The sequence below is a fragment of the Cucurbita pepo genome, chromosome 1, assembly GCF_057944985.1.
Source record: "Cucurbita pepo subsp. pepo isolate OVF chromosome 1, ASM5794498v1, whole genome shotgun sequence".
NCBI lineage: Eukaryota > Viridiplantae > Streptophyta > Magnoliopsida > Cucurbitales > Cucurbitaceae > Cucurbita > Cucurbita pepo.
Genome location: NC_141798.1, coordinates 19377232 through 19405115, shown reverse-complemented (window position 1 = coordinate 19405115; position 27884 = coordinate 19377232). Strand labels below are relative to the sequence as shown.

General features: G+C 37.5%; 8 protein-coding genes and 8 non-coding genes across 19 annotated transcripts; 4 read left to right on the top strand and 12 right to left on the bottom strand.

Moving 5' to 3' along the window:
• Positions 1 to 192: 192 nt before the first annotated feature.
• On the top strand, positions 193 to 2428 carry LOC111788641 (uncharacterized). The gene is made up of 3 exons (XM_023669064.2): positions 193 to 739; positions 1227 to 1443; positions 1585 to 2428. The coding sequence occupies exons 1-3, from the start codon at positions 518 to 520 to the stop codon at positions 2067 to 2069; spliced, it is 924 nt and encodes a 307-aa protein (XP_023524832.2). The 5' UTR covers positions 193 to 517; the 3' UTR covers positions 2070 to 2428.
• A 2625-nt stretch (positions 2429 to 5053) lies between these two features.
• LOC111792157 (uncharacterized) lies at positions 5054 to 6161 on the top strand. The gene has a single exon (XM_023673495.2). The coding sequence runs from the start codon at positions 5104 to 5106 to the stop codon at positions 5854 to 5856; it is 753 nt and encodes a 250-aa protein (XP_023529263.2). The 5' UTR covers positions 5054 to 5103; the 3' UTR covers positions 5857 to 6161.
• Positions 6162 to 7684: 1523 nt separating this feature from the next.
• TRNAK-CUU (transfer RNA lysine (anticodon CUU)) lies at positions 7685 to 7757 on the bottom strand. Its single transcript has one exon. It is a non-coding gene; the product is annotated as a tRNA-Lys (tRNA).
• Positions 7758 to 7968: 211 nt separating this feature from the next.
• TRNAK-CUU (transfer RNA lysine (anticodon CUU)) lies at positions 7969 to 8041 on the bottom strand. Its single transcript has one exon. It is a non-coding gene; the product is annotated as a tRNA-Lys (tRNA).
• Positions 8042 to 8252: 211 nt separating this feature from the next.
• On the bottom strand, positions 8253 to 8325 carry TRNAK-CUU (transfer RNA lysine (anticodon CUU)). The gene has a single exon. It is a non-coding gene; the product is annotated as a tRNA-Lys (tRNA).
• A 209-nt stretch (positions 8326 to 8534) lies between these two features.
• Positions 8535 to 8607, bottom strand: TRNAK-CUU (transfer RNA lysine (anticodon CUU)). Its single transcript has one exon. It is a non-coding gene; the product is annotated as a tRNA-Lys (tRNA).
• Positions 8608 to 8818: 211 nt separating this feature from the next.
• Positions 8819 to 8891, bottom strand: TRNAK-CUU (transfer RNA lysine (anticodon CUU)). Its single transcript has one exon. It is a non-coding gene; the product is annotated as a tRNA-Lys (tRNA).
• Positions 8892 to 9099: 208 nt separating this feature from the next.
• On the bottom strand, positions 9100 to 9172 carry TRNAK-CUU (transfer RNA lysine (anticodon CUU)). Its single transcript has one exon. It is a non-coding gene; the product is annotated as a tRNA-Lys (tRNA).
• A 211-nt stretch (positions 9173 to 9383) lies between these two features.
• TRNAK-CUU (transfer RNA lysine (anticodon CUU)) lies at positions 9384 to 9456 on the bottom strand. The gene has a single exon. It is a non-coding gene; the product is annotated as a tRNA-Lys (tRNA).
• Positions 9457 to 9667: 211 nt separating this feature from the next.
• TRNAK-CUU (transfer RNA lysine (anticodon CUU)) lies at positions 9668 to 9740 on the bottom strand. Its single transcript has one exon. It is a non-coding gene; the product is annotated as a tRNA-Lys (tRNA).
• Positions 9741 to 10007: 267 nt separating this feature from the next.
• On the top strand, positions 10008 to 15707 carry LOC111807415 (uncharacterized). Of its 4 annotated transcripts, none has more exons than XM_087122032.1 (10): positions 10008 to 10192; positions 10304 to 10352; positions 12885 to 12991; positions 13294 to 13339; positions 14077 to 14211; positions 14333 to 14422; positions 14518 to 14637; positions 14724 to 14807; positions 14918 to 14982; positions 15246 to 15707. In XM_087122032.1, the coding sequence occupies exons 1-10, from the start codon at positions 10080 to 10082 to the stop codon at positions 15430 to 15432; spliced, it is 996 nt and encodes a 331-aa protein (XP_086978158.1). In that variant the 5' UTR covers positions 10008 to 10079; the 3' UTR covers positions 15433 to 15707. The 4 variants fall into 4 exon arrangements, with proteins under 4 accessions (XP_086978158.1, XP_086978164.1, XP_086978167.1 ...); XM_087122038.1 differs by having other exon boundaries at positions 15138 to 15383; XM_087122041.1 differs by having other exon boundaries at positions 15105 to 15383.
• An 864-nt stretch (positions 15708 to 16571) lies between these two features.
• LOC111787537 (actin) lies at positions 16572 to 18808 on the bottom strand. The gene is made up of 5 exons (XM_023667563.2): positions 18607 to 18808; positions 18081 to 18151; positions 17589 to 17982; positions 16894 to 17507; positions 16572 to 16824 (listed from the first exon to the last, which is right to left on the bottom strand). The coding sequence occupies exons 2-5, from the start codon at positions 18138 to 18140 to the stop codon at positions 16759 to 16761; spliced, it is 1134 nt and encodes a 377-aa protein (XP_023523331.1). The 5' UTR covers positions 18141 to 18151; positions 18607 to 18808; the 3' UTR covers positions 16572 to 16758.
• An 855-nt stretch (positions 18809 to 19663) lies between these two features.
• Positions 19664 to 22441, bottom strand: LOC111778892 (very-long-chain enoyl-CoA reductase). Its single transcript, XM_023658896.2, has 4 exons — positions 22090 to 22441; positions 21863 to 21902; positions 20156 to 20910; positions 19664 to 19933 (listed from the first exon to the last, which is right to left on the bottom strand). The coding sequence occupies exons 1-4, from the start codon at positions 22156 to 22158 to the stop codon at positions 19865 to 19867; spliced, it is 933 nt and encodes a 310-aa protein (XP_023514664.2). The 5' UTR covers positions 22159 to 22441; the 3' UTR covers positions 19664 to 19864.
• Positions 22442 to 23802: 1361 nt separating this feature from the next.
• Positions 23803 to 24973, top strand: LOC111778900 (uncharacterized). The gene is made up of 2 exons (XM_023658905.2): positions 23803 to 24660; positions 24753 to 24973. The coding sequence occupies exons 1-2, from the start codon at positions 24378 to 24380 to the stop codon at positions 24857 to 24859; spliced, it is 390 nt and encodes a 129-aa protein (XP_023514673.2). The 5' UTR covers positions 23803 to 24377; the 3' UTR covers positions 24860 to 24973.
• A 37-nt stretch (positions 24974 to 25010) lies between these two features.
• Positions 25011 to 25924, bottom strand: LOC111788777 (CASP-like protein 4D1). Its single transcript, XM_023669281.2, has 3 exons — positions 25720 to 25924; positions 25520 to 25640; positions 25011 to 25445 (listed from the first exon to the last, which is right to left on the bottom strand). The coding sequence occupies exons 1-3, from the start codon at positions 25881 to 25883 to the stop codon at positions 25239 to 25241; spliced, it is 492 nt and encodes a 163-aa protein (XP_023525049.2). The 5' UTR covers positions 25884 to 25924; the 3' UTR covers positions 25011 to 25238.
• Positions 25925 to 26737: 813 nt separating this feature from the next.
• LOC111803504 (CASP-like protein 4D1) lies at positions 26738 to 27554 on the bottom strand. Its single transcript, XM_087118315.1, has 3 exons — positions 27328 to 27554; positions 27124 to 27244; positions 26738 to 27043 (listed from the first exon to the last, which is right to left on the bottom strand). Exons 1-3 carry the CDS (start codon positions 27489 to 27491, stop codon positions 26837 to 26839), a joined length of 492 nt encoding a protein of 163 aa, XP_086974441.1. The 5' UTR covers positions 27492 to 27554; the 3' UTR covers positions 26738 to 26836.
• Positions 27555 to 27884: the final 330 nt, after the last annotated feature.

Below are 27884 nucleotides of genomic sequence, written 5' to 3'. Positions count from 1 at the left end.
AAGAAAAAAAAAAACTGAAATTAGTGAGTAGAATTTGCTTAATTTACTACATTAAGCTAATTAAGTAGGAAATTAATTCTCTTCTTATCCACTTTGCGATATTTCCGCGTAATCGAAGAGATTTACTTGGTCTTGAAGAATATCATAGAATATTTTCGTGTTTTCCCTAGTTGTACGCGCCTTTATATGCACCTTCTTCCCCTTTCTTTGTTCCTTCCGTCCATTATTCTCTTCATCCTTCTGGGTTTTGCACAGAAATTAATAAGAGGGTTCATCTTTTTTCCTCTCCCCCTCTCTCCTTTTGCACCCATTACGACCCTATTTCAATTTATTTCTCCTTAATTCCAATACCCACAATTCAATTCTGCAAATTTTGAAAAACGCCCAAATTTGCGTCGGTCCCTCGTCGAAGACGATGATTTTCGCTCATGGGGTTGGGAATTTGTTGTAATCGGACGGCTGCGGGAGGCAGGTGGAGAGGTATAGAGCCGAAACAGAAGGTCTTTTGGGCGTTTAAATGGACTGCCGGGTATGCGTTGCGGGTGGGGATTTATGGGTCAAGCTAAGCGGAATCGGGGGTAGGGGTCAGATGGGTGGTTTTAGCCATGAAAGCGAGCATGATTTGGCTCTTATGGTCAGCGATTTCTTGGAAAATGGCAGCGGTGGGGCTGAGTCTCGGTGTAGCAGCGATAGCGATTCTGGTGTCTCTGATCTTGCTCATCTTGCCGACAAGATTCTGGTAATTTCCCTCTTCCAATTTGTTTATGGATATAATTGTATGATTTATGTTTCTGACTTGTTGATTGATATGCCTGTTTTATTAATTTAATCTCCATGGATGCAAATTTTGAATGGTTGCGCTTTGTTTGCTTAGAAGGAAATGAGAATTTTGTTCATATACTTGTTATGAAACATGAACAATTGTGAAGGCAAGCCTTTAAGTTTCAAGTGAAACTAAAACCATTTTGGAGGTGTCTAGTTGGGTGTTGGCTCTGTTGTTAAATTCATTGGAAGCTTGTTTTGGCTGGAGTTTCATCTTTTTGCCCGCTGTCTGTTAGTGCCAAGAGATGATTTATTTGTTCGTGTCTATGAAGAACATGTTTTTTGAGACAAGATTGCTATTGTACGATGTCTAATGTTCATATAGCACTGTCCTGCATTGTTGTTATGGTCAAATCAAGTGGAAGATAAGAGATATTAATCAATTTGTTGTCTGTTTTTGCCAGTTCTATAAGAATCCAGTATCCCAATACGAAAGCGATTTACTTTCGGTGGTTCATTCACTGACCTTGTCGATGAACGAGAAGGCCCTGAACGTTAACAAGTCGGGTCCCTGCAATGCCAGTTGCATCCGGTTTGCTTTAGTAAAGCTATTGAGACTCTCTGGTTATGATGCTGCTGTGTGCACAACCAGATGGCAGGGCGCTGGCAAGGTTCCTGGAGGTATCCATCCATCCCCTCCCAACCTTGTTCATTTACTTTTAGCGCTACAGAATTTTCTGCTTTTTTGGTAGTGCTTGAGGGTATAATTCTGGCACCTTTTCTTTATTTGTGCATAAGGGCTTTTGCTTTTACCATCTACAGGAGATTACGAGTACATCGATGTCGTTAACTACACCAATGGAAGCTCAGAGCGACTGATAGTCGATATCGACTTCCGAAGCCACTTTGAAATCGCAAGGGCAGTCGAATCATACGATAGGATATTGGATTCGCTTCCTGTAATCTACGTTGGTTCGTTATCGAGACTTAAGCAGTTCCTTCAAATCATGGTTGAAGCTGGGAAGTCATCGCTTAAGCTAAACTCGATGCCACTCCCTCCATGGAGATCTCTTGCATACTTGCAAGCGAAATGGCAATCACCATGCCAGAGAATGGTTCATCATCCAGAAGAACAGCAGCAGCAGTTGATGTTAAGCCACAAGCAGTGCATGGGACATTTGAAGAGACTTCAATCAGTACTCCAATCAGAAACCGAAATGGATCGGTTTCTGAGGCCGATGAACGGCGATAACATTAGGAAAATAAAGACCGAAAGGCGACGACACTCGTTGTTGAGAGGCATTTGAGATGTTGTAGAAATGAGAGGGAGAAGTTTTGGATTTGATTTGATACACCAGCAACAGACAGAGGGAGGTACTACATAAGTTGTGATGGATGGGAATTCAATTTACAAACAACCAACCATGGAGGAACCACTGCTTGGTTTGGTTGTTTTTTCTAATATATATTATATATATATATCTATATCTATATAAGTATATATATATTTATACAATAGAATTAGAAAGAAATTTTTATTTCCTTTTTCAATTTTCTCTCGGTGCCTGATGTTTTTGTGGGCGTTGGGAACTCTTCATTTTTATCTCATATGTTTGTATTCTAATTTATTATTTTTTATTTATCCATTATGCTCTCAAGTGGGAAATTTATGTTCTTAATTATTGACATTTATTATTATCTTTTTATTATTATTTCATTTGAATAAATAAATACCCAGAATTATTGTGTAATTCCATTTTTAATTCCAATTTTTATCATGATATCAGTAAAAATCTTTTTTTATTTACTGAATAAAATATTTGATTTTGGAGGTAAGCCGAGATTTTTTTTTTCTTTTTTCGAGTAATTTAAAATTTTCAAATTATGGCTAAATTAATAAAAATTTCATAAACTTAAAAAAAAATTAAAAAAAAATATGCTTTCAAATTTAATAATTTATGAAGTTAAAAATATTCTTGTATAAAATTTTTGTTATTATTAATATATAAAGAAAAATCATTTATTTACCCTTCTTTTAGTTTTGTTTATATTATTAATGATATGAGTATTTTTTTTAATTTTTAAAGTTTTTTAACTTTAAAAAAGTCTGACGGTTATGTTTTAAATACTTTCTAAAAGGTATCATTGAAACCGTTTTAAGATTTGGACTCTTTTTTAAAAAAAAAAATCAAGAGTATTATAGACATTTTTAAAAGTTCAAGAATATTTTTTTACGGACATTTTAAAACTATTTTATTACTTTTGTTTTTTATTAATAATTTAAAACCCCACTCTTGTGGAGAAAAAACAAAAAATTTGGAGACTTAGTTTTTACGTTTTAAAAAATGTAAATTTTGAAAAAGTTGTTAGCCAACAACTCAAACTTTATAAATATAAATCATTATCTATAGCCTTTAATTAGATGGAAATTTCATAAAGTTAAAAAAATATATATAATAAAATAATTAAAACAAATTTCCAACATACGAGGAGCATAAGAGCAAACATCTCATTAAAGACATTAAATGTTCAAAAAAAGTCTTGATTATTCAAAATTCAAAAACCAACCTCACCTTCTCACCATTATCATTGTTCAACAAACACCCTTTTGGTTTGGTTTGTGATTGATAATCATTGTTAGGTAATCTGTCTATTGCATACCTTTAAAAATCGTCCTTATTCTCTTTACATGTTTGGTCATAGCTAAAAAGTAGCGTAAGAATCTATAACAGTTCAAGCTTGTCTTCTTTAGTTCGTTATTTATCTTCGTTAGCCTCACAATTTTAAAATGCGTTTATTAGAGAAATATTTCGCTTCACTCTCAAATCGACGTGCAGTCTCAGAAAGTTGAAGAAGTGTTCTAAAGCTATTGTTTATACTCTACAATTAAGATTACGTAATGGGAATGGGATGAATGGGTGAACAAAGTTTTGGTGAGGGGCCATAATGTGTTCCTCCTTGCAAGGGTTAATTTATTAGGTTTTTTTCCTCCTTTTCGCATGATATGATTAAAGGCAACGGTGGCTTTAGAAGGAGACTACCTTTATATTGAAAGGACTAGTAGGTTTGTTCATTTGGTAACCTTCCCTTATCTCTCTCCAATAACATACAACCAAATGTGTTCGATACAATCTTCCTCCGTTTAAGGTTTTTCATTTCTAACGCGTATATACTCAATTCATATATTCTTCAAAATAAACTCATTAACAAAATTATCAAAATTCCGTTGTAATTTAGTCACAAACCTTTTAAAAGGTGAAAGGAGTTAGTTTGAACACCTCCTAAAGTAAGACGTTTCGTTTAATGAAATTAAAATTTTAAGATAAAGTTTGTCTTGTTTAGTTGTATGCACTTTAGACAGCTCCTGATACGATACTGATCGTATTTATTTTTATGATTTATTTCGATCTTACCATTATTTTTTAGAAATCATTTAAAACCTATTCGAGTAAATTAACATGCTGGTTGACCACCTCCTAAAGTACAATGCTTCCAATACTCTAATGGTAATGAAGGTTTTTAGGGTTCCAAGGTTAAGAAGTTGAAGAAATGGGTGTAATTATGAAAGTTGAGAAACAAATGAAGCTCTTGATTCAAGTAATTTTCCTTTTTAGGTTCAAAGTTTTGTGGTCCTCCTCCTCTGTAATTGTGCTCCTTGTAACCATATTTAGAAGTTCATGGGAACCTAAATAACTAGAATCTTCCAATTCTCTAACGCTTACATTTTTTTTAAAGAAAATTTAAGTTTATTTTTTAAAAAAAATAAAAAAAATTAAATTACAAATTTAGTCCACAAAATTTTTAAAACATTCAAAGATTTTAGAGTCTAGTTAGAAAAAAGAGGGTCGGTAGATTTATTGTGCATTACTTTAAATTTGAAGATCAAACAAATAATTTAAACTTCAAACTTGGAGCTGCTAATGGTTAAGATGAAATTCCAAGCAAACAAGATCTTGATAGCGACTTTATCCAAACTTTCTTTCTAGCTTTATGAGTTGTGATGTTTGTGAGTTAACAATTCATTGGTTAAGGATGGAATAGAACTCTTCATCATCATGATCATGAAGCTAAGTGGCTAAATAAGAATAAAGATAGTTACTCAACACCTTATATTATAATCCCCAAACCCAACCACTTTCAAAAATTAATCTTTTGATCATCCCATACCATTCAATTATACTAGAATTAAGTGTATTTTTTAAGAAATTAATCAAAGGGATTAGTGAAATGAGAGAATTTTGGCTTAACTTGAGGAAAATGAAATGATTTTTTTTTAAAACAGTGAACTCTTGAAACGGTGGAGGCCAAATAAAGGAAACATAGCACACAGTTGATCGTACCATGAAAAGCAAAAGAGAGGCAACAAAACCCATCACCGCCTCAACAGAGAAGAAAGAAGAAGACATGGACGAAACAGAGATGAACAAGAACAAGAGCAAGAAGAACAAGATCAAGAAGCAAAAACACCAACACCCAACTGACCAATCCACAAAATCAGCTTCTGATTTCAATTTCAAGCCAAGCTCTGATGTAAAGGGCCTCAGATTCGGCGGTCAGTTCATCGTTAAATCCTTCACAATCCGGCGAGCTAGGCCTTTAGAGCTCCTCCGCCTCCTGTCTTTTCCGGCCACCACCAGAAACTCCGGCAACAAACCGCCGTTCCCATCGGCCACAGCTTTCATTCCCACAAACTTCACAATCCTCGCTCACCATGCCTGGCACACCCTCACTCTAGGCCTTGGCACCAAAAAGTCCAAAGTTGTTCTCTTTGTGTTTGAAAATGAGGCCATGAAAGCAGCTATAGACCGTGTTTGGCCAACAGAAATCCCTCTTGGCGAAGTGAACAAGAAGATGATCAGAGGGCTATGTGGGTGCGAGATGGCTCGGTTCAAATTTAGAAAAGGGTGCATAACTTTTTATGTTTATGCAGTTCGAAGAGAAGGGTGTTTTGGGTTTTCTTGTGCTGATGATTTGAGAACCATTTTGGAATCCGTTGTTGCTCTCAAAGATTTCTTGGATCATACTGCTATGTTGGCTATGCCTCATCAGAGAACCATCAGCTTTGCTGCGCCTCCTGTTGCAATGGCTTATTAGGCTTCTAATTATATTGCTATTCATTTTCCTCTATTCTCATATCACCAAGCACAGAAGATTGATTGGTAATGGTAATTGGTTTATTTGTTCAAACCTTCCTTTTCTTTCTCCAAGATGAACATTTGTCCTGTAGAATGAATAACACTAATCGGACTACTTATACATTGTCTCTGTGCCTAAATCTGTCTTTGTTGTGATTGTGTGCACAGTTTGTTTCGTGAAAGGTGAAATTGAAGAGCTTCCACTCTTCAACTACATGGAATTCTGTGTGTAATAACAGATAAATTATGATGATTTTGCATCTACAGACCAGAAATTCTCTCCCCTTTTCTCCTTTCTACTTATTTTTATCTCCAAATTCTGTTCTTCTTCCTGCAGTTCATTAGTAATTGCTTAAAGATCTCGAATTAGCTATAGATTGCATTGGATGTCAACACAATGTGACTCCAATCCCAGAAGATGCAAAGAATGGAATCTGCAGAGTCCCAGAACTTCATTGTTTTTTCATACCAAGAAGTGTCAAACCCAAAATTGATTCAATCAAACACCAAAACCATACCATCCATTTCATAATTCAGACAGAACCCATTAATGAAATTCGAAAAATCCAACAAATTTTCTCATTTCCCATAATTTTTTTCTGTGCGGCATTTCATCGAACACTTGATGCATGTGAGGGCTGGTACAATTAAAACGGCAGGTCAAAATCTGCACCAACACCGCCACCTCCGACTTTGTGGTCTAAGAAATTAAAGAAAGGGGAAAAAAGAAAGAAAGAAAGAAAGAAGACTTAGCTTTTTGTGATTCCCCGAACGGCCATGGCATTAATCATGTCGAGAGAGAGGGCCCATTTTCAGTCAGCTTTATGACACGAGTCATCATGATCAAGAAGGCTACTACCCCCACTTGAATGAAATGGAAGCCTCTTTCATGTGTATGGTTAACCTTCTTTTGCTGCCATCTTCTTTTATCACTATGGGGTTTCCTGATTTCGCTAAAATATGAAGAATTTTCAATGAATCATGATTTGTCGTATTGATTTGTCTGCTTCAACTTGTTCAAGTTTTTCCCTTTTTGGGTTTGATTCATTATTTGAAGGAGATAAGGAGACAACATTATTTTGAATTGAGAAATGGTAAAGAGATGCTTATCGGAGATGTGTTGTCCATGATCGCATGCCGTTTCCAAACCCTTTGTACATGCTTTCATCTTAGATAGACTTTCACTAAAATTATGTCTACACTTAATAAAACTAAAATGACCAGAAATGTACTTTTGGGATATGACTAATTGTCACTTCTATCTCCTTAACTTATATGTCATTAGAGAGTTGTTATTGTCCACTTGCTTTTAACTTGTAAAATTGTTTTCTTTCAAATTGTTTTTAACCGATTTCTTCACTCACGTTTTCCAAAACATTTCTCTTGAACGTGATTCGAGACTCGAGTATACCCCACGTTGTTTGCAAAATATAAATTTTTCACGAATTCATTGAATTAGAACAAATGTCAAATAGTCATTTTCTTGCTGTCGAAAAGTGAGATTGTGATACTTGGCATGACCATTATCACGTAACATAATATGGAGTTTGGTACTCATTCCATTAGCTAGACGGGCTGGATGTTCAGAGCCTTGCGCTCTACCAACTGAGCTAGACGGGGCTGGGCCGATTGGGCCATAAAAACGGATTGGGCCGATTGTCTACACAGTCCAGAATATGCTTATGGCCTAATATGTAGATCAACTAATTGGGCCATGAAAACGGATTGGGCCGATTTTCTTCGGCCCGCAATTGAAAATTTTCATAAAAGGAGAAAAGGGTTAATCACGCCCACCGTGGGGTTCGAACCCACGACCACAAGGTTAAGAGCCTTGCGCTCTACCAACTGAGCTAGACGGGCTAGATGTTTCATGGCCTAGTATTGGCTCAGGCCTGAATACGAAGATATACTAATTGGGCCGTAAGTGTGGATTGGGCCGATTGTTTACACAGTCCAGAATAGTATTTGGGCCAAATATGTTCATATAGTATTTGGGCCATAAAAAAGGATTGGGCCGATCTTCTCCGGCCCGCACTTGAAAGTTTTCATAAAGGGAGAAAAAAGTTAATCACGCCCACCGTGGGGTTCGAACCCACGACCACAAGGTTAAGAGCCTTGCGCTCTACCAGCTGAGCTAGACGAGCTCGATGTTTCATGGCCCAGTATTTGCTCAGGCCAGAATAGGAAGATATATTAATTGGGCCGTAAGTACGGACTGGGCCGATTGTCTACACAGTCCAGAATAGCATTTGGGCCCAATATGTTGATATAGTATTTGGGCCATAAAAATGGATTGGGCCGATCTTCTTCGGCCCGCACTTGAAAGTTTTCATAAAAGGAGAAAAGAGTTAATCACGCCCACCGTGGGGTTCGAACCCACGACCACAAGGTTAAGAGCCTTGCGCTCTACCAACTGAGCTAGACGGGCTCGATGTTTCATGGCCCAGTATTTGCTCAGGCCTGAATAGGAAGATATATTAATTAGGCCGTAAGTACGGACTGGGCCGATTGTCTACACAGTCCAGAATAGCATTTGGGCCCAATATGTTGATTTAGTATTTGGGCCATAGAAACGGATTGGGCCGATCTTCTTCGGCCCGCACTTGAAAGTTTTCATAAGGAGAAAAGAGTTAAACACGCCCACCGTGGGGTTCGAACCCACGACCACAAGGTTAAGAGCCTTGCGCTCTACCAACTGAGCTAGACGGGCTCGATGTTTCATGGCCCAGTATTTGCTCAGGCCTGAATAGAAAGATATATTAATTGGGCCGTAAGTACGGACTGGGCCGATTGTCTACACAGTCCAGAAAAGCATTTGGGCCCAATATGTTGATTTAGTATTTGGGCCAGAGAAACGGATTGGGCCGATCTTCTTCAGCCCGCACTTGAAAGTTTTCATAAAAGGAGAAAAGAGTTAAACACGCCCACCGTGGGGTTCGAACCCACGACCACAAGGTTAAGTGCCTTGCTCTCTACCAACTGAGCTAGACGGGCTCGATGTTTCATGGCCCAGTATTTGCTCAGGCCTGAACAGGAAGATATATTAATTGGGCCGTAAGTACGGACTGGGCCGATTGTCTACACATTCCAGAATAGCATTTGGGCCCAATATGTTGATTTAGTATTTGGGCCATCAAAACGGATTGGGCCGATCTTCGGCCCGCACTTGAAAGTTTTCATAAAAGGAGAAAAGAATTTATAACGCCCACCGTGGGGTTCGAACCCACGACCACAAGGTTAAGAGCCTTGCGCTCTACCAACTGAGCTAGACGGGCTTGATGTTTCATGGCCCAGTATTGGCTCAGGGTTGAATAAGAAGATATACTAATTGGGCCGTAAAAACGGATTGGGCCGATTATCTGCACAGACCAGAAAAGCCTTTGGGCCCAATAGGTAAATATACTTTTTGGGCCATAAAAACGGATTGGGCCGATTTTTTTCGGCCCGCACATGAAAAGTTTCATAAAAGGAGAAAAGAGCTAATCACGCCCACCGTGGGGTCCGAACCCACGACCACAAGGTTAAGAGCCTTGCGCTCTACCAACTGAGCTAGACGGGCTCGATGTTTCATGGCCCAGTATTTGCTCAGGCCTGAATAGAAAGATATATTAATTGGGCCGTAAGTACGGACTGGGCCGATTGTCTACACAGTCCAGAAAAGCATTTGGGCCCAATATGTTGATTTAGTATTTGGGCCAGAGAAACGGATTGGGCCGATTTTTTTCGGCCCGCACATGAAAAGTTTCATAAAAGGAGAAAAGAGCTAATCACGCCCACCGTGGGGTTCGAACCCACGACCACAAGGTTAAGAGCCTTGCGCTCTACCAACTGAGCTAGACGGGCTCGATGTTTCATGGCCCAGTATTGGCTTAGGCCTGAATATGAAAATATACTAATTGGGCCGATTATCTTCGGCCCGCACTTGAAAATTTTCATAAGAATAGAAAATTATTAACCACGCCCACCGTGGGGCTCGAACCCATGACCTTAAGAGCCTTGCGCTCTACCAACTGAGCTAGACGGACTCGTTTTTCTAAGGTAACATCGTATCTTTATATTTAAATTCGAACATTATTATTATTTTTTTTTTAAAGAAATGATTTCTATGAAGTCCATTTGTTGACTGCTGAAGGACGGAGTAGCGCAAACCTCTCGGCTCCCGCTGCAATTTTGAGCTATACAATGGATTATCCATGGACGATACTGTTCATTTTGATTAGCCTGGCTCTTAGTATTGTAGCAGCTTTGATCTCTGCTATAATCCTTGAAGCTTATAGGAGGAGATTCAATCACGGGTACGCTACGCTACATTCCCCATTGATTTGATATACGATTTTGTTTTCCAAATTGTCATATTTCTGTTTAAATGAGATTTTCGTTGTGCCCATTCGTTTGGTTTGTTTCAGCCACATTGAAGCTCCTGCAATCTTCGAGGACCCAAACTCGTTGAAACGGGTAACTTTTTATCCTTTTTCTTTGAGCTTCTATTTGGAGTTTTATATGTCAGAGGTCACGTTTGATCGCTTGAAAGATTAAACAATACTTTTGTTAATATCGACTCTCGAGCTTGTGAGTATTTCCATCGCTCCAAGATTGTCTTTGAAGAAATATAATTGATAGGCAGCTAGAGGTTTAGTCACACAATTTGGAATTTGATCGTAGAATGTATGTACGTTTGCTATTGTCTTTTTCAACAATTTTATCTCTTATCAAGTGTGAGATATAGCTCTACATCTTTGATCCTTGCATGGTAGACTGGGTGTACGGCCAGCACAAGCACTAGTGATATGACACCAAGAGATAGGAAACGAGTACGGATCAATGTGAAGTTCTTTGAGAATGGACTTCATCCAAGTTTATTCTAGATCGCAGTAGCTAGAGATCTATACTCTTGATTCTTTATTTGACCTAGACACAACACATTTCTTCTTAGATCGCCATGAAACTAGATTTTTAACAAGACAGACAATTTATCTGTTGATTCTTCCAACTTCCTAGCTGTGCTCAATTGGCCTCTAAGAAGCTGGACACAAATGGAGAGTCTCACAAGGTTTTATATAGACGCTTTGATTTTGGGTTCCTCTCAAGTATGAGAGGATTCTCGTGACCCCTTACCGATGATGAGTGTAGTTATTTGGAATGTTAACATCCATGTTATATTGGTTGTCTCATAAGTTAAATTTTTGTTGAGCCCCTATTACATTTCTGAACTTAGCACAGCAGCGGTGAAACAGCCCTTTAAGTGTCGACTGTTGTTCAATTTACTCAAGATATCAGTGACATACTTGCATTGTTATGACTTATAGATAGATCTCTGATTTTACTCTTCTTATAATCCGTACTGCATACCAAGATGATTCAATGCAAAGAGTTTGTTCAAATCTGTAACTAGCTATTTTATCTTTGCTTTGCTATTTTCTATGATTAGTATATCATAGACATGAATGAGATATAGACAAGAGTTATACCTTCTTTGAACACAAATATGGAAGAATTTGATTTGGAGTTATGAAGCCCAAACTTAATAGAAGTCGTTCTTAACTTTTTGAGACTATAAAAGGCCTTGGGTAGCTTGCATTTATGTTTAGGTTTTTTAAGGTTCACGTAATCATCTTCTTTAAACTATCCAACCAAAAAAGAGTTATTTATATCCGATTTCTCTTTTATGAAACGTTTTTTTTTTTTTTTTTTTTTTTGTATTCGGTAGAATGAATGTTGCCAATTGTTTCAAGTCACAGCCTCACTTATTATTAAAAATTAAATAAAATAAAAGAAGAAGAAGAAAGAGAAAGAAAAAAGGTCTCGGCCTCCTTGTTGCTGCATGGTAATTGGTGGGGATGATCCTGACAGTTAAAGTTTTAACCATGGTTAAGCTCCCCATCTTTTGGAGATGCCCTTGGTCTTGTTGAATTCTGTTTGAGGGTACCAACTGTAACCTTTAAGCCCTTCTGAAGTCATTGAATATTTGTGTTGCAACCTCAAAGTAACTTGCTCAACCAAATCAAGGAGAAGTTGATCACTAGCAACCCTCTGATAGTCATAATTACGGATCACCTGAGTTGAGGTTCATTATGCAGTTAATCATGGGCAGTATTTGGTTCCTAGGATTTTGATTCATATTGCTGCCACTGGATGTTCTGTTGTGGATTTTAGTAGCTCCATGATTTACGGGATTTGAGGCGTCTTATGTGCCTGATCGACATTCTGTATGCCTTTGGAAGGCTCTGATACTCAAAAGATAACAAGGGAAGAAAAAATTCTTGAATGTTTTTTTTTATTGAATTATTCTGATAATGAGTACAGTGATATATAGGCATGCAGTCTTACAGTTTTCCAGCTCTAGCAGAAATAGTCTGTCTCATAAATCATCTAAAGCAACCTCAGCTAACCAAACAAACATACTCTATTACAATTTGCAATTACTTAACAACCACTGCCAACACCTACTGGGTTCTCTGCACACCTTCGCAAGCCAATAGTGGTTGAAGACCAGACAATGAGCTTGATTTTTAATTGGTGAAAATTCAACCAGGATAGTGGCTTGGTTAGGATGTTGCAATCTGAGTTGAAGAAGGCAGAGGTTGAACACTGTATTACTTTTCAAGAACTAGATCACTTACAAAGTAAATGTCAATCTCTACATATTTAGTCCAAGAGGTAAAATAGGATTGAAAGTAAAACTCTTCTATTTTATTTGCATCGGGGGGAAATATTTTTTAAGTAAAATTAATAATCAATAGTTTTTCACATTGGAATAAATTGATGGATTATGGGAAAATAAACTTTCATTGAGAAACATGAAAGAAAACACATAAAAAAAAACTGCTGAACAAAAGGAGTCCTAGTAGAAACTGGCTAAACAAGAAGGAACTCCAAAATTGATGGAAATCTTAAGTCATATGATGTTTATGTTTGGAATGTTGGGTCAAAATTGGTACCCAGTGTTATGTAGAATGAATGATATCAAGTTTGTTGAACTTTTTGCAGGTTCCTTGCCCTTCAATTTTTGATCCAGCTGAGAAGTATATGTCCTTGATCGTTCCTGCTTTCAATGAAGAGTACAGGCTTCGTGGAGCTCTCGAGGAAACCATCAAGTAAGCTGAAAAACGTAAAATTTTCATTTTTTCCATATAAATATTTTTACTTGTCTCTTATACCCAATTGCTCTCTTTGACCTTGGTTTTCTCTGTATACCAATCCTCTGTTCCTCTCGACTCAGATTTTCCTAATTCTTGGATTTTTCAATGTTCTCCTCATAGTCTCTACATTGCTAGATATGACGGGCAAAATAAGACCCCAAGAGAATGTTTCTCAACTTTTAAAGGCCACAATCCTTTCCTAATTAATGGTTGAAAAGCTACGAGACAAAGTATAATTTCATTCCTTTGCTTTTTAGTTATCTTCGACAACGTGCAGCAAAGGACAAGTCATTTTCCTATGAGGTATTTCCTTTGTCCATTTGTCCCCTTTCTTCTTGTTCCTGATCATGGGCAACTCTCAAGAAAATTTGTATAGTTGGTTTGTTCTTATGAACTTTATATGCCAATATTTTCTTGCTTGTTAATTGTTATTCCTTGATATAATCTTCTTTATTGTTTTTATAAGAAACCTGGAGATATGAATTAGGAGAGAGAAGAAACCTACGGGCCAGGGGAAAAGGACTTCCCCTCCAAAATATAGCTACTTACAAAAACACCTTCTAATCTTGAAGAATCATGGAATGTAGTTAAAAAAAATTTGCTATAATTATAACATCACAAAGAAGCAGTGAGCTGTACATTGTTCCAAATATTCGGAAATCATTAGACTTAACTTCAAACGTTTTGTTGTTCCATTCCAACCAAATATCCCACATTATGGCACGAGAAGTGAACTTCCAAAAAACCCTTGTTTTTCCTTTCAAATTCCAACCACTGACAGCACAGCCTCATGTCGCCGGTCATCTACTTGTCTAGGTATGCAAATATGAAGGTCAAACAAGTTTATTCTAAAGGGACCATTGTTTTTCCTAACCACTCACTCTTACGGTTTAAGAACAAAGTAGAAACTTATATAAAAGATGTAACTGCTCATTGGTATGTTTGGTGTATGTAATGCATGATGCTGAATCAATCATATACCGACCTGCTTCGGATTCTTTGCCTTCAATGCTTAACATTTAATCATCCGACTTGTACAGGTGATAATAATTGATGACGGGAGTGTGGATGGAACAAAAGGAGTAGCCTTCAATTTTGTTAGGAAGTACTCTGTAGAAAATGTGAGGGTAATACTTCTTGGAAGAAATCATGGAAAAGGGGAAGCTATTAGAAAGGTGAGTTTGGACTTGCCACTTTATTTGTAACACTTGTATGATTATTGTTCTCTCTACACCACTTTATTTGTAACACTTGTATGATTATTGTTCTCACTTTCTAAAATGCATTTTCAAGCAGGGAATGCTTCACTCACGTGGTGAGCTACTTCTGATGCTGGATGCTGATGGAGCAACAAAAATTACTGACCTAGAAAAACTTGAAAACCAGGTTTGGACAAACCCAATCTATTTTCATGTGCAATTTTTTCTATGAAGTTCTAAAAATGTGAAATAGTTATTCAAGACGAATTTTCTCTCCCCCAGATCCATGCAGTAGCAGTTGTTAAGAAGGAAGGTTCAAGAGATCCAAGCATTAGAATATCTGATATTCCAATCACTGCATTTGGTTCTCGCGCTCATCTCGAGGAGAAGGCTCTGGCTACAGTTTAGTGTTGGTCTTGCAATTGTCTCGCTTATTTATTTTAGCTTTTCTTTTTCATAAAAATATGACAGGTTCTTTCACTTTTCAGAGGAAGTGGTACCGCAATTTCTTGATGAAGGGTTTTCATCTTGTGGTTCTTCTAACTGCTGGTCCTGGAATTCGGGATACACAGGTCCTTTTTTAGTTTGTATCACATGCTCCTTCATGTACATGTGCCATACCTCTGTGCAGTAAAAGCTTCAAATTTTAATCCTTATTTTCCATTTCCGTGATCATATGCAGTGTGGTTTTAAGATGTTCACGAGATCTGCTGCAAGGAAGCTGTTTACCAACATTCGTTTGAAGAGGTAAGATCCCCTCTCCAATCCAATATTTTCTCTCTTTGAGGTTTTAATTCGGACAATCTGAGCGCAAAACCATAAGAATTGAAATTTGTTGGCTTATTTTGTTTTCCCATTCTCTTTCATAGTCCTGATGCTTGTCGTCGGTGAACTCTTTTCAGCAATAGTACTTGTTCATCTATGATTTGAGCTTCCATGAATTGCTGAGTATGATCACTGGATCAACTAAGCAACAAGAACCTGACCGACTAAGCATTCACTTCCTGCAGGTGGTGCTTTGATGTCGAGTTGGTTTACCTCTGCAAATATTTTGGGATTTCTATGGTTGAAGTATCCGTGAACTGGTCTGAAATACCCGGATCCAAGCTAAGTCCACGGAGCATTTTAAACATGCTTTGGGAGCTCGCACTCATGTCTGTGGGATACAGAACCGGAATTTGGAGAATTTCAACCTGAGCTTCCTTCTGACTGAATTTCTCAGACACAAAGAATGCGAAAGATGATCAGTTCACGAATACGGTATATATATTTCACCCGCAATAGTTCGTGGTGTGCAAAATTTAGAGCTGAACGAATTTTGAATAATTTTGTATGCCAATGTGATTATTCTGTTTTTTTTTTTTTTTTTTTTTTTTTTTCTTTTAATTATTTTGTATGCCAATGTTTTAACATCTCAGCCATGCATGTGGCTGGCTAAGTTATTCTATTGCAAAAGCTTATTTGGGGGATTACATCTCTGGCAATTTCTTTGAGACCCTCTTGATTATATTGTGCAGGCTGATATACAACAACTCAGCCATGTTTCGGTTCTGTTCATAGATGAAAGCTTTATTTCTTCTTGTTTTAAACACGTCATATTGTGTAGGCAGTGGTGTTTAAAAAACTCGATCACCCAACCTATTTCTTTTCGTTTGGGTTGGTGGGGTATAAACTTATTTAAATTGGATTAAGAAAAAATGAAAACTTTATATAAATTGAGTGAGATTCATGGTTTCTCCTCTCAAATAATAAAAGTCGATTAAATGAGGGGAACTTGATTATTTAAAATAAAGAGCTCGAATAATTGAGTTAAATTTTAAAAATATTATAGTTGAACTCTATTATTTAAAATAAAGAGCTCAAATAATTGGGTTAGATTTAAAAAATATTATAATCCAACTATGTGCCGAGTGGATAACCCAAGATTAGTGCTCTCCTATTCTCACTTCTCCAGAGCCTTCGGTAACACAGGATGGGTTCTCTGCCCGGCACAGCCGAGAGTGATGGGTTCTCTGCCCGGCACAGCCGAGAGTGATGGGTTCTCTGCCCGGCACAGCCAAGAGTGATGGGTTCTCTGCCCGGCACGGCCAAGAATAGAGCGACAGAAGTTTTGAGAAGAGAAGGTCACGACGGGTTTTCTGCCCCTGCGGGGCCGGGGATGGAGCGACAGAATGCTCACGATAGGTAACGATAGGTAAGTGGAAGTGAATTGATGTATGCTGAAGTATAATGCTCACGATAGGTAGGTAAGTGCCTCTATTTTCAGCTCATTTATCCCAACTATTATTAGGCAAACACTTTTTGTAATCAATGATGTTTAGAGTCTTAAATTATGATTAAGAGTCTCGGCAACCAACTCCAGTACCTTCTTGAAATCAATTATTTCAATATTAGAACAATAGCGAAGGACAAAAATGCTAAACAAACAGACAAACAAAAAAAAGGCTACAAAGTTGCCTTTCATTCCGACACATAAAACAGTACACTCCCATATGTCTTGACCCTTCTGCTTCTTCTTGTCTTTTAGAAGCACTTCCTGTGCACAATCGATGGCCCAGACTCATCATACTCTGCCTTTGCAATCCACATCTGCACCAAAAACACAAGGGGCACCCATTAGTAAGAACAAAACTGAATGCTTTTAATAATAATGTCTACCTGCTGGAAGGTACTCAGAGAAGCCAAGATGGAGCCACCAATCCAAACACTGTACTTTCTTTCTGGAGGTGCCACCACCTTGATCTTCATGCTGCTCGGCGCCAATGCAGAGATTTCCTTGCTCATTCTATCGGCAATGCCTGTAAACATGGTCGAACCACCGGAGAGGACGATGTTACCATACAGATCCTTCCTAATATCCACGTCGCACTTCATGATGGAATTATATGTAGTTTCATGAATGCCCGCAGCTTCCATTCCGATCATGGATGGCTGGAAGAGAACTTCCGGGCATCTAAAACGTTCGGCACCGATCGTGATGACTTGTCCATCAGGCAACTCATAGCTCTTTTCAACTGATGAACTGGTCTTAGAAGTTTCAAGTTCCTGCTCATAGTCAAGTGCAATATATGAAAGCTTTTCCTTCATATCCCTCACAATTTCTCGCTCTGCTGTGGTCGTGAATGAGTATCCACGCTCCGTGAGAATTTTCATCAAGTTATCAGTAAGATCACGGCCAGCAAGGTCGAGTCGAAGAATGGCATGTGGGAGAGCATACCCTTCATAAATGGGGACTGTATGACTCACACCATCACCAGAATCCATCACAATTCCTACATAATAGAACAAGAATTCCCTAAGAACTTCAATCTTCATAGTTTTACAGCAATGATGAACTTATAGTGAACTCTTACCAGTTGTTCGACCACTGGCATATAGTGAGAGGACAGCTTGAATAGCTACATACATGGCAGGAGTGTTAAAGGTTTCAAACATGATTTGGGTCATCTTTTCACGGTTAGCTTTGGGGTTAAGAGGGGCCTCAGTTAGGAGAACAGGATGCTCCTCTGGGGCAACACGAAGCTCATTATAGAACGTGTGATGCCAAATCTTTTCCATGTCATCCCAGTTGCTAACAATACCATGCTCAATTGGGTATTTCAGGGTCAAAATACCACGCTTGGATTGAGCTTCATCACCTACATAAGCATCTTTCTGGCCCATGCCGACCATCACGCCGGTGTGACGAGGTCGGCCAACAATGCTAGGGAAAACTGCCCTGGGAGCATCATCACCAGCAAATCCAGCCTAAAACAATGGCACAGGAAGAAATGTTTTAGGCACAGGAAGAAATGCATTAGCCATAGCCATAGCCATACATAAAAATCACAGGAAAGGCAGTCTACCTTAACCATTCCTGTTCCATTATCGCATACAAGAGGCTGGATGTCCTCTCCATCTGCCATCTTTTATATAGGCTGCTAGAAAAGTTGGAATTAGTTGACACAAGCATCATTGGAACTCAAAATCCAATGATCAATATAAATGACACTAACTGAAAAGTACAAACAGGGAAACAAACAATTCTCGGACATTATTTCTGAGTATCAAACTGTGCCATTGCAACAAAATATGCTGTTCTTTCTTGGATTTCATAATTCTTGGTTCATACACTATAATGAAATTGATTGACAATTAGGTATCAGCCTCAGTCTAACGGATCATTATCGAGTAACATGCACTCAAAAAATTGCTTACTGTATTGAATCTTGATAAAACAGCCACGATACAGTGAGATTAAAAAAACAATCAGGTAGAACTTAAGAACAAACAACGATATAATCAAAAAGAAAGAACAAGAATCGACAGAAATGCAGATATAAAGAGATGCATATGAGAAAATAACAAAAATCGATGCTGGGAAACAAGAACCTTTGAGGATTGAAGGTGAGGAGTAGGGGAGAGAGGTAGAGAGAGAGAGAGGGTTCCAAGGGAGGAATGAAAATGGGGAAATATAAAGAAGGAAACTGGATTGTATTCCATTTGGAGCGTCGGAGTTCATCACAGAGAGAAACGGGAGGTTCTTGTGGTACTCACGCACTTGATTTGCGACAGAGAGGGCGACTTCGTTGGGCTGGGCATCCCATTTCGTGGGGGTCGTTATTACTTTTCATTTTCTTTTTCTTTTCTTTTTCTATTTTACCATTTTGCCCTCCCATCTCTTTCTTATTACCAATAAACTCTTCAAATTTTCTTACACCACTCATTTTTATCCCCAAACTTAAATCTTTTTTCTTTCCCCATTTTTAATTACATTCAACAATTTTATATTATAATTTAACTTATTAAAATATTATATAATCGAATATAAACTCGTAAGATCAAGTTAATAAATCAACAATTTGAATTTTACCAAATAAAAATATAATTCAAATTTATAATTTAATCCTAAAAAGACAGCTGGCATGAGTAACAATACACACTTACTCCTCCGTTATTGTCATCTATATTTTACATTTATTATAATAATAATAATAATAATAATAGTAATAATAAACTCTAATCTTAATTTATTTATGAGCCTATAAATAAAATAGCTGAGTTTGATGATATGAAAAATGTAAATTTTGATTTAATTTTTTATGTACGTTAAATTAGATTTTTTAAATTTTATTTTCTAATCAATCTTAATAATTATTCTCGAATAAATGATATAATAAAATTGTATAAATTTTTAATTACAAATATTTAATACAATTTATAATTCAATCGGAATAAATTATATCAAATGAGATGTAAATATAAATCCTATACAATTATAATGATTTATTAATAAAACAATAAAAAGAATTCAAAAAAGATTTATGCATTCACAATGGAATACTTAATTAATTCTTATTAATTATAGCTTATTATTATTATTATTATTATTTACAATTTTAATTTGAATAAATTAATTATACTTCAAAATTATGATATATCAATCAGCTAATAAAAATGTCCCAATAAATAATAATTTATTTTGATTCCCATACAACACAAAGAACAAGGCAAAGTACTGTTAAGACAACCTCATAGAACATCAAATACATTGAGAAAATGATATCTTGTGGTGTTCTTCAAGGGACATTTTAAACTTAGAGCTACCAACTCGGTAAAATATGGATCTGAGGCCGCCCAATCAATCCTTCTACAGAAATGGAGGAAGTATCACCCATCTGCGTGGGTACCTTGGCCTTCCCTCCTTCCCATCAAACAGCTGCACGTAGGGACGGAAAAGTCATTATGTGAAAGAAAAATAAACGTGAGTAAGTAAGGGGTCGATCATAGGTGTATAAGTAAGGAATACTATCTCCATGGGTCTTCTGGAGTAATCAAAAGCAAAACTACATGTTCAAAGTGGACAATATCATACCATTGTGGAGGTTCGTGATTCCTAACCTTAAGAACAACTAAGAGAAATAAGTTAGATATACTATACCTTCTTGAGGCGACGGTGCTTTGCAAGGGCCCAGTTCGTCATGATAAGAGTAGCAACCACAAGAAAGATGTAACCAGCGACAGTCTGTGTAGCTATATTGAAGCCTACCCACTGATATATTTCTGTTGTGTAGTTTGCACATGTCACAATGTTGAACAGAAACCCCTTTGGGATTTGATATCCCCCATTCCCCTCAGGGCTCCGCAGTTTTCTCAGCAAAATATGACAGTAGAAGTTACACACTTGACACAGCAAACCAAATGCAAACCCAATCTTCATTTGAAGGTCACCAACAGGGCTATAAAGTGGGTGATTAACATAATATGCAATATACGAACCAAAAGACCAGTAGTAAGCGCAGTTTCGAAACACATTTGAAAGCGGTGAGGTCGCGTGGCTGAACCTATGCACGAAAAATGTTTCCATGATTCGTTTGAAGTAGTGAAAACACCAGTAGTACATTGCATACGTCTGAACCGGATGGATGACACGTTCGGCCTTGTAGCCAAAGAACTGATAGACAGGGAAGTAGTAAAAGATGGGGTAGAGGATCAAGGGGCCCAAGTATTCAAAAAAGAAGAGAGTACGATAAGAAACTTGTGGACCCAAGTCCTTGAAGACAACAGTTATGTTGTCTGAGTTGTTGCTACAATACTCTCTGAGGCTTTTCTTGTAGTTAAGAACAGTAGGCCTCTCCTTTGAACCAGGTTGAACTGGAAGAGTTAACCGCTGCCTAGCAGGGTAGAACTTTTTGGCTGTTTCAATGAAACAACGAAATCAGGTAGCTGCACTTTACATAACAATTGATATCGACTTACATGTATGCATGCTAAAAGACTACCAATTTGCTACTGCTTAAGAACCATTTAACCATTTTACAGTAATGAAAGAACTAATTTTCAGGAAGGATAAGATAGAAATACTTTATTATGAAGTAGTGAAACATATTTTGATTCCTCACCTGTCAGCCGTGCAGTTTTTGCAAAACATTCTTTATAAAAGAGTAGAAACCTCTTCCTAGTCGATGCGTCTTAAAACTTTGAAGGGAAGCTTTGAAGGAAAAGTCCAAAGAGGACAATATCCAGTAGGTTTGGACTGTTACAAATAGTATTAAAGCCAGACACCAGGGCGATGCGCCAGTGAGGAGGTTGAGCTCCGAAGGGGGGTGGAAACGAGGCGGTCTTCCAGCAAGGACGTCGGGCCCCATAGAGGGTGGATTGGGGTCTCTCATCTATTGGAGAAGGGAAAGAATGTCAACAAAGACGTTGAGCCTTGAAGGGGGGTGGATTGTGAGATTCCACATCGGTTGGGGAGGAAAACGGAGGTGGATTGTAAGATTCGTTGGCCCAAATGGGGGTGAATTGTGAGATCGCACATTGGTTGGAAGGAGAACGAAGCATTCTTTATAAGGATGTGAAAACCTCTCCCTAGCCGACACGTTTAAAACCTTGAGCCAAAGCCCGAAAAGTGAAGCTCAAAGAGGACATGACAATATGTCTGCATAGCTGTTACAGTTTCACACCCAAAAGCTTAAACTATTGTGCTAGGCTAAACTTAATCTTTAGATTCATCCGTTTAACAACAAGTCCAGTTCTATCACTCACTCCAACAAAAATGTCAAATCTAAGCTAAGATTTCTAACAATTCTAAGCTAAAAAGAACATGTATGCAACAATTAAAGAAAACATTCTACCCTCATGTACTCACTTCGCTTGTAAATCGCATCCTGCAGATCCGCCACCGAAGCCTGCAAAGGATTAAACAACAATGTCCATGAAACTTAAGATCCCATCAGCTACTCAACCGTAAGAAGCCAAATTAATAGGTCTAGAAACAGAACACGGCCACCAAAACAAGTTGTACTCTTATCATCTTTTCTTGTATTCCAAGAATCGAGAAAGAAACAGTAATTGAATCAAAATCCGAACACTTACAGAATCGCTTAGTTGAATGCCGCCGTCAACAACTTCTCTCCCACTGCGAGAAACTACCGAGACCTTCATCTTCACAGCCAAATTAACCCCACTGTGATTTCAACCCAGATCCTGAAATAGCAGAATCAGAGGACCCAGAACCCAGAAATGGTTATATGATGAGATCTGCTCAGGGATTTTATTAAAAAATGGCGAAAGCTTTCTGGGTTTGAAGTGGGTTTTGAAGGGGGAGGTTGGGAAGTAGGCTTATTAAATGGCGTGCAGTTGGGGTAGGAGAGCTAATTCCAACGACGGATGCAGCGCGTTCCTCCTAGTCATCTCCTCAGTACAAATTTACAATTCGACGCATTCAAAATGTTAAAACATACTAAATTAAATATTTAACCCAAAATCGAAAATGTAACAAAAACAAAAAAAAAAAAAAACAACGGGTTTGCGAAGCTGAAGCCGGGCCGGAGCCCTGGACCGGTTATTTAAAGGGCAGTTGGCGGGCAGATTGAATAATGAAACCTTTTTAGGGTGAGAAATTGATATCTTTGTACGGTGTTGAGCTGAATAATGGCTCAGAAATTCGGTGGTCGGTTGCTCCCCACTGGAACCCCCTCGGTGGGTTGGTCCTTCGTCGTCATCATCTCTTCGCTTCTCGCCGGCGCCTCCGTCGTCCACAACATCTACAAACCAAATCTTGTATTCTCTCAATCTGTTGTGTTCTTAAATACGTAGAGTCACTCTCTGATGATTATTCATAGTCGGAAATATGGTCATGTATGTGACGATTGCTGGGTGCAATTTATCTTGATTATGCCTATAACCTGTTTGATGAAATGTTCACCTTTTATTTTTTGCCTATTGTCTTCTTATTTGAGTATAGGACTTCCATTTCTGTTTCTGATCAATGAGATTATGAACAATTGTCTAGCTATGTTCTTGAAATCAGATATCAATTTCAGCTTCTCCTTTTTCCAGAAATTAGGTGTGTGTGCCGTGTGCAATTTAACTTGACAATGCCTGCAACCTGTTTGATGAAGGCACATCTTATACTTTCTGCCTACTGTCTTCTAATTTGACTATCTCCTCGGATCAATGGGATTCAGAACAACAGCCCTTAGTATATATTATATATATTGCTTTGGGCTTTCTCTTTCGGGAGAGGTTTCCACGCTCTTATAAAAAAATGTTTCATTTCCTCCCAACCGACGTGGAATCTCACAATTCACCCTCCACAATTCACCCCCTTCAAATCTCAGTGTCCTCGTTCGCATTCGTTCCCTTCTCCAATCGATATGAGATCCTCCCAATCCACCCATTCAGAGCCCAACCTCCTTACTAGCATACTGCCTCGTGTCTACCCCTTCGGGACTCAACCTCCTTACTGGCACATCACCCGGTGGCCGGCTCTGATACCATTTGTAACAACTCAAGCCCACCGACAGTAGATATTATATTTTTTGAGATTTCCCTTTTAGGCTTTCCCTCAAAGTTTTTAAAATATGTTTGCTAGGAAGAAGTTTCTACACTCTTACAAAAAATTTCGCTCTCCTCTCCAACAGATGTGGGCAAGATTCTTTATATAAATGAAAATTCCAGCTTATTGTTTTTTAAGATAGGATCATATTGTATGATCAGCTAATTTAGAGTGTGAGAGGCATTTTAGAGAAACTTAAAAGTAAAGTCATGAAAGCTAAAGTCATGAAAGCTAATACTTAAAGTTTGGGGATATGTTATTCCTAACTTAACCATGAGTGCAACCTTGAACTTTATTCCGATTGCCTTCTTATTTGAGTATAGGTGTGCTGTTTCCTGTTTCTGATAAAAGGAATTCAGAAAGACTGTCTAGTTGTGCGCTTGAAATCAGATATCAATTTCAGCTTCTTCATTCTTCTTCTTCCTCCCTTTTCTTTTCCAGAAACATCTTGGGATTACTGACCCATTTTCTGTTTCTTGCATTTCTCTTAGTACCTTTTCATAAAATGTTTGCAAGTTTGTTCTGTTCATACATTTATGCAATTGTATTACTTTATGGTTTAGCATATAGTTTGTCCTTCCAGATAAATGTTTTTCTCATCGTTCAGCTCAAACACTTTTCCACACGCTTTGATGTTGAAGTTCTCTATTGTTGGGAAAGGAAAAAAAAAAAGAATCTTTGAAAGATTGGCATACAGTAGGGTAAAAGTACAAATTCTTAAACCAAACCGCAACCTCAAGGCAGGGATCGAACCCCTGACTTAAATCGAAGCCATTTAAAAACCGAAACGTTGAAAAAAATAAAAAATTAAGGGACATTAGAGATGATTCGAGTGGTGTTCAACCTGGTATTGACCGAGATGGCCTTGATTTTGGTTTTACTGTTCAGAACTCCATTCAGAAAGCTCATAATCAGTGGATTGGACAGATTGAAGCAGGGGAGAGGGCCTTTGGTGGTCAAGACCGTTGCCGCCACCATGCTGGTGCTCTTCGCCTCAACTCTCTACAATGCGGCGGAAATCCGCCGGCGAACGGCGGAGGCCGGCTTCCTCAGCCAGACCGACGAGGTTCTCATGGCTCATCGCCTTCTCGAAGCCTCCATGATCGGTGAGCTCTGTTCTTTTTAAAGATTTTGTGTTCAATATATTCATGAATGAACTGTTTTGAAATGGTTTTGATTTGGGAGTGTTTGGCAACAGGATTCTCGCTATTCCTCGTGCTGATTATAGACAGAATACATAATTACATCAGAGAGCTTCATCGACTTAGAACCAATTTGGAAGCAAGATCTGAAGCACGCACATGAAAAACATCGAAAAATCTGAAATTTATTTTAACTTTGCTTCCTATTATCTGTAAATGCAATATATTAATTAATAATGATTGATCATATTGAATATACAAATTAATTATTATAAAACTCAATTATAATTAATTATAATTTCAAATTACTCTAAAAAAGGCCTATACGATGCCTCATTGGGCTCAACGTTTGGGCCACAATGTTATTGGGCTATGTAGAGAAAGCCCAATAAGCAAACGAAAATGTAAAATCGCTCTCCTGAAAAAAGGAAAAATAATTCATAATTTATATAATATGAGATTGTTCCTATTTTTTGTTAAACGAATATTAAAAACTATATTTTATCAATACAAAGCAAATATGGAAGACCAACACTATATTTTCAAGGCTTCCTGATGAGGGCCAAGGAAGAGAGAATTGAGACAACCGCAGCGCAAATAAACGCAAGGAGAAGAACAGCCGCCGAAGCATTTCCCTTGTCGAAAAACGAGTTTAAAAGGTTGCCAACCAGCTCTTTAAGACCGACTCTCAAATCGATGCCAGCGCCTAACCCCGCTGAGGCCCCCGACAGTAGAAGATACGACAACAGCTACATGACACGACATAACATAACATCAAACATCCTTAAATCTCAAAAGCTTAAACAAATATTACTGTACTCACCTTGTCACTGAACATATCGAAGAGGAGAGTTCGATGGCTTTTGGTAACGACGTTGTAAATGTTGAGAGCGATTTGAAGTAGACTCAAAACAGCTCCAATAATCGTGGTTGATATCAAATATCTATACATAAACCGAATCAGATTGAATAAAAAATAGCTGAGAATTCTAAAAGAAAAAACATATTTAAGAACACACTTACCGATAAGAATAAACATCTTTGAACTTAAATTTTGTTTCATTTTGAGCGCCTTTGTTGAAAGTTTTGGAATTGGTGGCGTTGATTATGAGAGAAATGAAGATCAAAATGAAGGTCAGAATTCTTAGAATCAGTGAAGCAATTCTTGAGCCCTTTGACCCTTCCATCTCCTCCTTCCACCCTTCTAAATTTTGCTCTTCAACTTTTACTATATACACACACATATACTTATACATATATATATATATATATATAAAAGCTGGACTTGGTATTTTCTTGGCCAATTTTTTATTTATTATGTTCATCTCAAGATTTTCAAAAAATAAATAAATAATGGAAATTATCTATAACTTATATTCTATAATATTTCCAAATGGATTGAGAATCCATTTTTTTTTTTAATAAAGTATTTAACTTATGGACTATGTCATTAGAATTCAATATTTAATCATTAATCTTAGTTCATAAAATTGGAAAGTAAGGTGAAATTCTCTTCATCTGTCTTACTCTATACATTATTTAATTCTGTCATTATAAAATTCGCGATGTTTTCTTTAAATATCTTAGAATATGTGCATTAGTCATCTTTTTAATAATTGAATATAATTTTTTCGAATTATCGTGCACCCAAAGTTATATTTTGGACTAAGTTAGTTATGGAAAGAAGTACGCTATTTCAAATTCATAAGCTTCTTTCAATAACCGCTCAAGTCTACTGTTAATAGATATTGTTTGTTCGAACTTTCTTTCCCTCGAAATTTTTAAAACTTTGTTGACCAGGAGAGGTTTCTACACATAAAAATGGTTAGCTTCTCTCTCCAACAAATATCAGATCTCACAATTCATCCCCTTTCAAACTGAGCATTCTGGCAAGCACGCGTTCCTCTTTCCAATCGACATGAAATATTCTTTTGAAAAATATATTAAACATCGATGATGTATGATGGTTGAAAACAAAATTATGTTGAATATCGGGTGATTGAGACAGAATTAATTCGATCAAATTAGATATTCATTAATCTAAATCACATATTACAGATTAGAAATGGAAAAGGATACACACATACAAAAGGTAAATAAAAATGATCATAATTTATCAGACAAAGAAACCATCACTGATTCAAGGCTTCCTGATGAGGGCCAATGCAGAGAGAATTGAGACAACAGCAGCGCAAACGAATGCAATAAAAAGAACAGCAGCTGCACCACTCCCCTGGTCGAAAAACGAGTCGAAAAGCGTTCCAAACAGCTCCTTCAAATTAGCTCTCATATCGATCCCAGCTCCTAACGCTGCCGACGAGCTCGATAACAACAGATACGACAACAACTACATACAATAACATCGTGTAAGATTCATCGAAAACAAACTTTTCAAGTTCTTAAAAACACTTTTTTGCATGCACTTACGTAATCGCTGAACAAATAAAAGAGCGGAGTTCCTTCGCTTTTGGTAACCATATGGTAAATGCTGAGAATGATTTGAATCAAACTCAAAACACCTCCAATTACAGCCGCTGCTATCAAATAACTGGAACACATACATCCCCAAGAACATTAAATCAAAAAAAAAAAAAAAAAAAAAAAAAAAAAAAAAAAAAAAAAAAAACTTACCGATATGAATACACGTTCTTAAATTCAAGCTTGGCTTCATTCTCAGTCCCTTTGTTGAGAGTTTTAGAATTGGTAGCGTTGATTATGAGAGAAATGAAGATCAAAATGAAGGTCAGAATTCTTAGGATCAGTGAAGCAATTCTTGAACCCTTTGAGGCTGCCATCTTCCAAGCTCTTGCTCTTCAACACTTACCACAAATCCAATTGCTTCTATATATATATACACACACATACATATACAATACTTGGTGTTTTCTGGGCCAATTGTTTATGTAGCCTTAGAATAAATATCCCGAAACATTATTAAATTCTTTTGATAATACTGAACGGACTAGCAACTCACGTAATCGTTGACCTCCCTCTTGCAAGTTGGTTATGATTAGCTTTATCGAGATGAATTGTGAAAAGGCTCCTAATTCTAAAATATTTTAAAATTGACTCTCCACAATGGTATGATATTGTCCACTTTGAGCATAAGCTCTCATAGCTTTATAAACCCATGATCATTCCCTAAATTAGCCGATGTGGGACTTTCATCATCCAACACCTCCCCTTGA